The following is a 12,540-nucleotide window of genomic DNA, read 5'->3' on the forward strand; positions in this document are numbered from 1 at the left end:
AGTATGAAAGATAAGACGAGATCAGTTCATTTTCTTCTTGTTTTTTTTATCATTCACTACCGATCAATAGTCGACTGGATTCAAAAATTGTAGTGTATTATAACGAAAGAAATCTATTGCATAATTAATCAGTAAGGATAACATGAGTTTCATAAAGAAATCGTTCATTTTCAATGATGTGATCTACTACAGTTGTATTTACCGTATTTACAGTTATTTTTTAAAAACAGTCGTCTGTATTAAAACAGATGTGTTCAGTTATTGATACGGTTACTAAAAGCTAATTGAAAATACTTTCAAATGTTCAATGAAAGTTACATAATAATTGTGAATAACATGTAGAAATGAGATGTGAAAGATAATTGTTCACTTGACCAATATAAAGGAGAAAAGAGCACATATCAAAACAACTTAAAAAATTATAGAAGGAATGACCTGATAGCTAAATAATCGATTAAATATGTCGCCTATGAAAACAGAGACTAGAGGGATGAATTGGAGTATCGCTAAAGTCTCAACATAGTTTCCTTCTGAGTAAGTTTGAATGTAGGCAACATCAAGTCATCCATTGCAACAACCTAAGTTTTTAATGTGAATATCAACGATGGAACATTGCATACATGTCTGTTGAACAACATATACACAAATGTTTGCAATACAATGGCTAAAGGATTAAAATATACGGTAGAACACGAAATGAGACATAAAGACATCGAATTCTTGATTACTTACCTGTTCATCTGGTTTTCCAGATGGATCATGAAACACTCCAGCACGAACTAAAGCAGCTTTCCAAGCCTCAACTGCTTCTTCAGTATCTGCAGATAAATCTAAAGTTTTGTGATCTTTGTACAGATTAACTTTAGGATCTGGATGATGAAGAACAAAGGTTGGTCGTTTTGAAAAGAATCCTGTATCACCGCTACGTTGTTTTAATCCATCTAAAGGAAGAACAAATCGTCTCTCACGTTCCTAATAGAAAACAAAAGCGAATTCCATAATATAAGGGATTTTTAACAATAATTCTCTGATAAACTTTATACTACAAATTTATGATTACCATTCATGCATTCTGAGAATATTGTACTTCTCTCTATAAATTCAACCAAGCGTAAACTTAAACCGATATAGAAATAAATCTATCATCTTCCCTACTTTATCTACTCAGATATAAATGTGTTTCTTGAGAAAAAAGAATTGAACAAACTTCGAAGTTTTATGATGGGATGTATTTAACAATTTAAGCATCACGAAGTGTGTGTTATCAAATTAAACCCTTTAATAGCAAGCCAACGATAAGTTTGAAACTGAGTTGCATAACTGAAGATTAATGTGAGATTTCAACAAGCCTTTATCGTTGTGATTGTATTTAAAAAGAAAATGTTAGGTAATCAGTTACGCTCGAAAAAGTGATATTAACTTAAAATAGAAACATTGCAATTATTAGCACTACCTGACCCACTCAACGTAAGTAGTAAGAACAATTATAAATTAAATGATACCAGTAATAATACCCTATAATTGCTATCAAAACGAAAAGCTGAAATTAAAAAATATGTTATTTTATCTATCGAAGTAAAAATGTGAAATACTATTGCATTTCATTATTTTATAAGGAGTTTTTAAGGACTCATGATAGAACATTGCATAAATTTATGATATTCAATAAAATGATTGTACTATGAAGAAATACATAGTCGATTTTTCAATCGGAGACAATAAATCATAACAACTCGAATGTATTGGTGTTTGAGAAATATGCCAGTAACAATGCTGTATTTATAAGACCGATTCTTAGTTACATGACGCTTGTGGGTTTCTTTATAGTTCAATAAGTCAAAATCATTAAAAAATGGTCCAGATGAATAATCTCATGCTGTATCACTAATTGATTGAAGTTAGATCTGTATTGAAAGACACTGAAATAAAAGTTCGAACGGTTAAGTATTCAATGCGAAACCTGAAGGTTCTGTAGTTGATCCCTCGTGCGGTTATAGGTGTGTATTGCGGAAGACTCGCAGACTATGATAAAACAGCTATTTGCTTCTCCTTAGTTTCTCATGGTAACTCAGTTGGAAACAATCTGTAACAAATACAATCTACAAATTTAACAGAATTATGTAAACTGACATTAGCTAAAGAACTATTGAAATTCAGAAAGAATCGGACAACTGTTTTGTCGTACTGAACTCTAATTCTGAGTGTTTTTCCAGAAAACATCAGTGACGACGACCATCTTGGGAAAAAACAATCAGTTTTTTTAGTATCATTAGATAATCGATTAATAATTGGGAATTATATTAGATCAGGTCACTTGGTTATCATCTTTTTTTTTCTTATCAAAACACTGAAAAATATTCTATTTCATCCAATCAAGTACAAGGTTAACACATTTCACAAGTGCCTAGATATGTGGCAATGAATTAATAACTACAGTAAATTTTCTCTTAAAAATTAATTCAACAAAAAAAACATGATACACACTAAGATGGCAAACAAATAAGGTGTATTATTTTTTTTATATCTAACTAGGCACCAACCAACCATGAACACATATACACACATATTGAATAAGTAGCATCCTACTAAAACACCAAAATGAGTATATGAATAAATTTTTGTTGAGAGAACCAACAACGTTTGACCTTGTTTATCATATGCTTTAATCTTATTTAAATAATCGATAGATGAAAAAAATTCAGTAAGAAAAAAAATGTATAAAACAAAAAAGTGTATTAGATCTAGGATGAGACCGTAAACCAAATATTGTACTTCACATAAAAAAAAATAACTAATAATAGTAGTAGTGTATGAAAAATAGAAAATAATACTGCTAATAATAGTAACAATGATAAAAGATTAGTGTGTTAACACAAAATGGAATTTTAACTCTGTATACTTTCTTAAACAAGAGACACATATTTTTTTGTGAATAGACTTATAATAAAACAAAGTTAATTAACAGAAAGCAAAACAATCACAACGACAACTGTCAATAAATAAAACAATACAGGTTTAATTGTCACTTTATTATTATTATTTTTTCTTTTAAGGAATTCAAGTATTTAAAAGTATAATTTTTTATTAAGGTATATGAAAGTTATAAGAGATTACAATCATAAAGATGATACATATATTGATTTTCAATATTGGATTAAGAGTATAATTTGTAAATATTAATCCGTAGATTTTTAGTCAATTTTATTTAGTCAATCAGGTACAGAGTAAAAGAACCTGGCATATATTATTTTTATTATCAGAAGGGGTTTTGTGAAGATTTAGTATTTTCATAGTTGAAATCATGAGTTAATTGAAGTTAGACCACCATGGAAAACCTGGAAACACTGGACGGCCGTTTCGTCCTATTATGGGACTTCTCAGCAGTGCGCATCCACGATCCCGCACTCACGGGATTCGAACCCAGGACCTACCAGTCTCGCACTTAACCGATAGACCACTGAGCCGGCATCCGGTGGTGTTAATGTCTAACTTCAACTGATCCACGAAGTTGAGTAACCGTTCACTAATTGTCTTTAATGAGTTGATATTTCACAACAGACGTGGTTTGAACTCCACTGGTCACTGCTTTTCACTAGAACTCCTGGATTTACCTCTCAAAGTCAGTCACTAGTGAGCATATTATTATTATTATCATCAATTTATGTTGGCACAATAGGATGAAATGATCAATGATAAATCCTAGAGTTACATAAGTACATGCAATATTATTCGAGAATACACTTAAGTGTTGGATAATTGAAAGTAGTCAGTGGGATTTGATCAAGTTAGATTTTATGTTAATGGTAAAATATTTTTTATATGAATTAACAATTTAACAAAAATAAACGTTTCTAACAGTCCGTCATTTTATAATTTGCTATCGAATTATTTGTGGGGGGCTTTATATCAGTAATTTGGCCAACAAGATTAAAAGTCATTAGAATACTTTTCACATAGATTGAGTCACTTGAATGAAAAAATATCACTTTTAATTTGTCATGTTCCAACCATTTATTTGAAGCGCTAGTTTAATGATAATAGTGTGGTGTGAGCTACTGATATCGACATAAGTAGTATATATGGTGAGTAAGGAATAGAATATCTGACAGCAGAAGATTGAGAAGATCAAGAAGAGAAGAACAGAAATAAAAAGCAATTTGTGTGGAAATCCAGGAACAATGAAGCCTGAAGCAATTGAAGAACATTTTGCAAATAGTGTATCATAGCATGGTTTTTCGTATTTTACCAAGTAACGTTGTAATTTGTGCTAAATATATAGTTGGTTGTCCTCACCTGTGTTCTCATTCACAACATTTGGTGTCGCTGCCTCCAAGGATGAAGATCCCATGGCCGAAGGAATTTGAAGACGGAGATGTTCTGGGCTTCCTGAAGGAGTTCGAAGCTGTAGCGGAGCTGGTGGGAGTGAAGGAGCCGAAGGCGAAGACGGTGGTGCTGGGGACGCTGCTGAGAGGCAGAGCGAAAGCTGTATATGACAGCCTGGACGGTGCGGGCGGTAAGACGACATGGGAGGCAGTCACGGAGCGGTTGATCGTGGAGTTCGATAGCCCAGTGGACAGAGAAGAAGCACTGCAGAAGTTCCGAGTGGCGAAGTTGCCGATCGATGGTGATCCGCTGGTGCTGGCCGTGGAGCTTACCAAGTTGCTGCGTCGCGCGCTGCCAAATCTGGATGAGGAGTCGGAGGCACAGTTGTTGGCGTCGCAGTTTATCGAGAGCGTGCCTGTTGCCGTTTCCCAGCAGCTGAGACTGGTACACGCCGCGCAACCTATGGATATCAGTGAGCTTGCAAAGGTGACGCGACAGTTGATGACACGAACAGTAGCTCCGGTCGCGTGCGGAAGTCAGGAGATAAGCAGCATTGAGAAGAAGATTGAAGAACTGCAGCACGAGATTGCGGCATTACGAGTGACTCGTAAAAGGAATGATAAGTGTTTCGCATGTGGAGGGACAGGACACTGGAAGATAAACTGTCCAACACGACGAAAACGGAGATATTTTAGACGTTACGTGTTTCCTTCTTACTCTAGGGATCTGGGGGTTGTTGCATTAGTAGATAGAGGGGCAGTCTATGCAAGAGTGAACGTAAATGAACTAGATTTAGTGTGCCTAATCGATACAGGGGCAGCAGTTTCGTTAATAGGTAAAGAGCAATGTAAGAGATTCAAGCCGTGTAAAGTCGCAGTTCACACTATAGGAGGGCATATGTTAGAGGTATTGGGCGTGTCTAACAGTATCGTAAAAGTGGATGGTTCGGAGATAAGTTTTCCGTTCGTGGTAACCGCATACCTGTCGAGACCAATATTAGGAGCAGATTTCCTAAGAGAAGTAAAAGCCATAGTCGACCTAAAAAGCGGTAAGGTGGTCACGAAGTACGGATCATTCCCAATACATGAAAGTAGCGAGGTGGCTGAGGTTAGAGTGGCAACAGCCGTTCCGACGGAGAAACCAAACATCACCGAGTTGTGCACAAAGTATGCGAAACTGTTCACTGGAGAAGGAGAACCGTACGGATTTTGCGACAAAGTAAAGCACGAAATCCCGATAAAGAACAATGGAGGAAGTATATTCACAACACGTCGTGTCCCTGTGCACTTAGAGGCTGAAGTAAATCGACAGGTCCAAGAGATGCTGAAAGAAGGAATAATCGAGGAGGCGGACAGCCCATATAGCTCACCGGTACTCTTGGTAAAGAAACCGAATGGGAAATATAGATTTTGTGTTGATTTTAGAGAACTGAATAATATAACAGAACTAAAGCCGTGTGCAATGCCAACAGTAGTGGAAACATTAGATCGGCTACAGAATGCCACGGTGTTTACAGTGTTGGATTTGCGGTCTGGTTATTGGCAGCTGCCTATAAAAGAGAGCGATCGAAGCAAAACAGCATTTACCATACGTGATAAACAATATCAATTTAGACGAATGCCGTTTGGATTGGCGGGTGCACCATTTACGTTCAGAAGATTAATGTCGCTACTGCTCAGGGATCTGGATAATGTCGAAGTGTATGGCGACGATGTAGTTGTATACAGCCAGACAGAAACAGATCATGTCAAGCATGTGGAAGCGGTCTTAAAGCGAATTGAAGAATTCGGACTTCGAATTAATAAGGACAAGTCACAGATGGCGAAAAGTAGCATCACGTTGTTGGGGCATAAAGTGGGAAATGGGGAAATAAAACCACTGCCGGAGAAAATTCTGACTATAAAGAACGTCGCAGTACCGAATTCGAAAAGGAAATTGAGACAGTTCCTGGGAAGGGCGGCGTTCTACAGTCGGTTCATCAAGAATTTCAACGAAGTAGCAGCACCCCTTTATAAGTTGTTGAGTAACACTAAATTTTCGTGGACTGAAATCGCCCAACAAACGTTTAATCAAATCAAAAACATGCTGGACGACCGCCAGATGACGCTAAGACTGCCCGAACTGGAGAAACCGTTTACAGTGACAACAGACGCAAGTGACAATGGTATAGGTGCCGTTTTAAGTCAGTCTGATAGAGTGGTGGAATACGCAAGTCGCGTTCTCACGCCTGCGGAACAGAAGTATTCAACGATCGAAAAGGAGTGTTTAGCGATTGTGTGGGCAGTAGACAAGTGGAGACCATATCTGTTAGGTAGAAGATTTCACATCGAGACTGACCATAAACCTCTGCAGTGGCTACAAACAGCACGAGACCCACGTGGAAAGTTGGCGCGATGGATGATACGTCTGCAGGAGTATGACTTCAGTATCGGGCATGTTCCAGGGAAGGAAAATGTAATGGCGGACTACCTGTCAAGACCAGACATGGAAGCCGAGCTTCCATTGACAGCATACGCAGTGAACAGTATAGAGGGAGACCCACTAGAACTCGTCCGGCAACAGAAATCTGATCCTAAACTTCGAGAGGTAATCAGAGTGATAAGAGAGGAGGCAGATGTTGACAAACGAGCAATGGACAAGGAGGTAATAATGTTGCTTCGTCAAAAGGAAAGACTGAAAGTGAACACATATGGAGCTCTGGTCTGGCAGGATGATGACGAAAATTGGGTGGCTGTGATCCCGAAAGACTGGCGGCGTAAGATGATACACGAATGCCATCAGGTAGCGCACACAGGTATCGCAAGAACGACAGATTTACTACGGCAAAGTTCATACTGGCCAGGCATGAGAGACGATGTGGCCCAATATGTGTTGACGTGCCAGCAGTGCCAATTAATGAAAAGCGATAGATACATGCAACCGCCATTGCAGTCGGTCCCAGTAACCGCAGTCGGTGATCTATGGTCAGTAGATGTGATGGGACCATTTCCACAGACGGATAGCGGCAACCGATACTTACTAGTAATGACGGAACATGCTACACGATGGGTCGACGCTGTACCGATTGCCGACCAGCGGGCGAAAACAGTGACCGAAGTAATAATCCGGCACATTGTAGCGGGTCATGGAGTACCGAAGATGATACTAACCGACCAGGGTCCCTGTTTTGAAAGTGACGAGTTTAAGGCCCGTTTAAAGCAGTTCGGCATCAAGAGGATACGAACTACACCGTATCACCCTCAGACAAACGGGCTTACAGAAAGAAACAACCGGACATTAAAGGAATGGTTAGCATCTAAAGGAGGGAATTGGGAGAAAGAGTTACCACTAATTTTGCTGGCGCATCGTGCCTCCATCCAAGGAACAACCAAGAAATCACCTTTCCTACTGATGTATGGTAGACAGCCACGACTTCCGATGCATAATAAGACGTGGCCACAGCAGCAGAAGTGGACAGCAACAAGATTAAGGAAAGAGAGGACGGAGGCAATAAAGAACGTGAAAAAGAAACAAATATCAGACATCAAGAAGGCAGAACAGCAGAGAAGAGCGTGGAAGCCTTTTAGAGTGGGGGACCTGGTAAAGTGTAGAGAACGGAGAGCTAACACTGAAGGGGGACCAGGGTCAGGAAAGCTGATCCCGAAATGGGAGGGACCGTACATTATCACGGAGAGACGCGGCCCAGTTTACACGATCCGGAGAGAAGACAAGCAGAGGCGTGTAAATGCCAGTCTACTACAGAGATGGTTTCAAGAACGTCATGAGCACGAGTCACGAACAGCACCAAAGGAGACAATGGTACGCCGATCAGAAAGATTGCGAGAACAGCTTATTAAAAGGGGGGACGAGTGTGGTGTGAGCTACTGATATCGACATAAGTAGTATATATGGTGAGTAAGGAATAGAATATCTGACAGCAGAAGATTGAGAAGATCAAGAAGAGAAGAACAGAAATAAAAAGCAATTTGTGTGGAAATCCAGGAACAATGAAGCCTGAAGCAATTGAAGAACATTTTGCAAATAGTGTATCATAGCATGGTTTTTCGTATTTTACCAAGTAACGTTGTAATTTGTGCTAAATATATAGTTGGTTGTCCTCACCTGTGTTCTCATTCACAACAATAGTACTCATTTTTCAATTAGTACATTGCAAGCAAGTATGAACGTCACATCATTTGTTTCAGCTTCATTAACTTATGACTAATATTTGCTGTCATAGAAAACAATTAAATTGAGTACTTGGGACTAATTACCTTGAAAAATCTCATTCTCAATGTATCAAATGACTAGATTATCTAAGTGTTAGTATACTGGGTAAGATTTCACATAATCTTAGTACGTTATGCTTCAAAAAAATAAACGAGAAACGAATTCACTAATCGCTCCTGATCAATGAAAACATATACATCAGTTAGAATCCATAGCATATTGGTAAAAAAAATTCGTGAAATTTATTCAAAAGTTTCACATTTTATAACTGAACCCATGGATAATATTAACTTGATAATTTCAGTTGTTACTGCTAGAAAACCAATTAATGTGACGTAGAATATTTGCTCTCGTAAAATTATTGAAACAGCAACGTTTCCTTTTATAGAATGGATGGATAGTGACTAGCGGTGGAATCCGATACGTGCGTAACATATTATTTTGGACTCATCAATTGGATGCAACTGCATTTGAGTAGCGATGTTCAAATAGAGATTCAAAGAAAGTGTTTAGCTTTCATTTCAAACTCAGACACATAATCCACTGAGACCAGATTAGTAAGTGCCCAAATTAGTCTGTTGTTGATATTCAGTAGTGAATTTCAACAGGTCTTTTCTCAGCACATGTGTATCCTGTATAGGTTGTCGTGATATACCCATTTTATTGCATTCTTCCCATAATAATGTTTTCTTCTAAAAGATTTTGGTTAGCTATAAAGTCGTGACAATTTACATTTATGAGACATATCCTAACTGATAACTAATACTATGGCTATAATCCGTAATTCACCTAAATAATCACAGCTTTATAGAATTTTATAAGTTTTTTTAAATCCATGCATGGTAACGAGAAGGTTTATGATCGATTTCTTTTTTTAGGAATCCGTTTTCAGTCAGATAATATTTCACAAAACGATCCAACTGCTGCTCGTGAAAACATCCATGGTCATTCATGTCTACGTCTTCATAATAATAAAATCATTATTTAAAAATAATAACTGTCAATAACTGCGAAAATAATTTACTGTCTGAGAAATATATGATCAACAATTAAAACACAAATGAATATTAGAAACAATTACTAAAATATAGACATGTCGACTGACATAAAAACAAGCCACGGACAGAGATATATAAAAAATGGATTATTGGAATGAGAGAAGCGGAATGACGATATGGATTGAAGCAGTCTTCGACATATTCACACATTATAGAATAGATAGTTGAGTTTAGACATCTTATTGTGAAACTCTTCATTTTTGGATAATCTAATTTCATGGGTATTATTATAAAAAATTCGGTTTTTGTTTTTAAACTGAACTAATCAAAATTTCAGACGTAAACCTATTTGATAAATGTGTGCTTAAATTAATATAAAGCCTTCACGAATGCACCAAAATCAGATTGTTATTTTCAATCACAAATTATCAGTCAATAGTTCATAAAAAGTGTTGACGACATTCTGTCCTAGTATACATATTTCATAACAACCAGTTTGAACGTCTTTCTTATTGATTAATATAGTAGTTAGTTTACTGAAAATCAACAATCTTCATATGGAAATTCTATATATGCGGGTCCTTGACCAACTGGTTGACTTCTTTTATCAAGTTATCTTCATCGTGAGTAGTTTCTCTTAATGGTTAGTCCACATATGGCAATATGATTGAAAGTTTCTTGGCAGATATAATATGGATCATCTTGAGAGGATATTGTTACGTAATTACATTTTCAAGGATCCGGATACTCCGTTGTCAATGTTAAGGACTGAGATTGATCAGTTTCATTTTAGTATATGTGTATCCTAGGCGGATAGGGTTCAGTATACCCATTAAATGAATAGAAATTCTAAGCAAAGGATCATAGTGGTTTGCAGTGAAATTAAGATGCACGTCACGTCCTATTTGAGATTCATCAGCTGAGTGTATCCATAGTGTAATGCTAATGTTCACATCAAAACCTGAGCCCAGTGCCTTTTGTTTTATATACCCAACCCATTGACCATGGAGCTGATGAGTCCAGATGGCTCCTACTTTGTCAAACCAAGATGAATTTCATTCCATCTGTGAAGGTTTGTATCTTCCATTTCTTGATGTAAAGTGTTGGGAAGGCTTTGAAAAGCATGATGAAGCTTTCAGAGGTTCTAAGGGAGACGAAGAGATTCCATCCCACAAGAACCTGATAGAGCCTCCTAGAGTGTCAAGATGGCACGCTACGATTAGACAATAGCATAACTTGCCTTGCGGATTAACTGAATTATAATGGTGTTATAGCCAATACTGGTAACTATAAATACCCTTTTTTCTGTACATTTTTTGATTGTTATCCAATAACCACTTCCCTTGCTTTTTCCTTCTTCTGGTTTGCGACCGTGGGGTTCTACACGTTTGAGTGTCGTTAGTTGTATATCGTATTCTGCTGTAATCAAGTAGAAGACGTAACATAAATTACGGGAAGTAATTAGTTATGATTTATTTTTTATTTGTGAAGAAATACACTTCTCATTCGGGAAAAGGATCAGCTTGAAAGCCACAGAACACGAAAGGACAACTGTTTCTGATCATGAAATATAGGATATTTTAGTAAACCGCATCTACGGCTCAATGCGGGTATGAAGACTGGATGTTTAGGTGCAGTACTCCCTCCGACATTTACAGTTGGTGTTAGTTTGTGATGAAAATAAACAGAAATCTTTATCAAATCATTTAACATAATCAATCATTAAGAACCAAAAAAATGTGAAATAAAAATCATCAAGGCAGAATAGAATGAAAACAATCAGTAACTTTTTTCAAATGGTTATTAGAAAAAAACTACTGAATGAATTGAAATAGTTAACGACGAAATATACTATTCAACATATGCTATATTTATCAAAATAATTCTTTACATTTTAAGTCAGGGTAGAAAAACTGGACCTTTCAATTTTCTAGTTTATCTTTACATACTAACAGTAACAATTGGAATAATAACCGGACATGTCAACCAGTCAGAAAATTAATACATGCTGAATGGATGTACATATTATGCAAATTTATGTGCATATTTTGCAGCATAAATCACTGCTGAGAAAACAAACAAATCTAAGCACGATAATTTTGAAGGAAAAGAAAACAGAAAAGTTCAGACAGAAGAATAAAACAACCAACTTTAATAGAAATAAGTAAAAACAGAACGATCACCAGTCAGTTTCAAATTGATTTATGATGGTTTAAATCTTGTTAACATTACAAACCGTGACGGATCGGTCGCTTTTGACGTTTGTACATCTTTCTAAACGATCTGGCTCAACATTGTCACTTGGTCTTAAGTATTTAAGTTGGACAGTAACTATATGAACCTAGATGCTCAGTGGATGATAAGTTAGGTGTTCGAAGTGAATAGTATTAGGTTTTAACCCCTGTGTGAATGCCGATGCTGTGATACTGATGAGTCCCTAACAGAACGAAACCTACAACCTAGGTTCCACTTCTACTAACTACCCATCTTTACTTAACTAATGGTAAATGCCAAATAAGTGAACGGAAAAAAACAATGAACTAAGAATACGGTGGGCGGATAAACGGAAAGGTAGAAAAACATCACTTACTTCATCATCTTTGTACCAAGTCAATGTATCCGTAGTTAATACAAACCAACAGTAACGACTACCACCACGTAATAGACTTGGATTGATCAAATTAAGCCACCCTTTACAGATTACCTAAAACAAAATAAAAAATAATAAAAAGGATAAATAAGTGGCATATTGATACAATTCTATGAAATTAAACACAGTTGTACAGAATATAATATCAAAATAACGTCGAAAATACAAGAACTTGTTCGAAATAAAATGAACTACCGGCTAACCAATAGGAAAACTGACTGCTGCAAAATTGTAGAAGTAGAAGAGTAAAACGTCATATAATCAAGAAATATGTACACAACGACAGCACTTAGTAACAGATATAGTCAAGTGACAAAAAAATACAGCCATGATTTTTTGCAGCCAAAAGGATTCATCTTT

The 12,540-nt window shown here is 36.8% G+C and overlaps 2 protein-coding genes across 2 annotated transcripts in view; both read right to left on the reverse strand.

Annotated features, from left to right (window-relative positions):
* Positions 1–12,540, reverse strand: part of Smp_129050 (putative dynamin) — a gene marked incomplete at both ends in the record, with an annotated part of 64,160 nt that overhangs the window by 23,254 nt on the left and 28,366 nt on the right. The window contains 2 exons of the mRNA XM_018793679.1: positions 733–972; positions 12,121–12,234. Of these exons, the coding sequence (XP_018648167.1) occupies positions 733–972; positions 12,121–12,234 (354 nt within the window). The remainder of the gene's footprint in view (positions 1–732; positions 973–12,120; positions 12,235–12,540) is intronic.
* On the reverse strand, positions 7,032–7,475 carry Smp_165510 (hypothetical protein). Its single transcript, XM_018793680.1, has one exon. It carries the CDS (start codon positions 7,434–7,436, stop codon positions 7,101–7,103), a length of 336 nt encoding a protein of 111 aa, XP_018648168.1. The 5' UTR covers positions 7,437–7,475; the 3' UTR covers positions 7,032–7,100.

This window comes from Schistosoma mansoni, chromosome 1, assembly GCF_000237925.1.
Source record: "Schistosoma mansoni strain Puerto Rico chromosome 1, complete genome".
NCBI classification, from domain to species: domain Eukaryota; kingdom Metazoa; phylum Platyhelminthes; class Trematoda; order Strigeidida; family Schistosomatidae; genus Schistosoma; species Schistosoma mansoni.

What these genes read in the sequence shown, in the direction of transcription:
- Smp_165510 (XM_018793680.1), bottom strand. Translation starts at nt 7,436, where the DNA reads ATGTGCCGGATTATTACTTCGGTCACTGTTTTCGCCCGCTGGTCGGCA.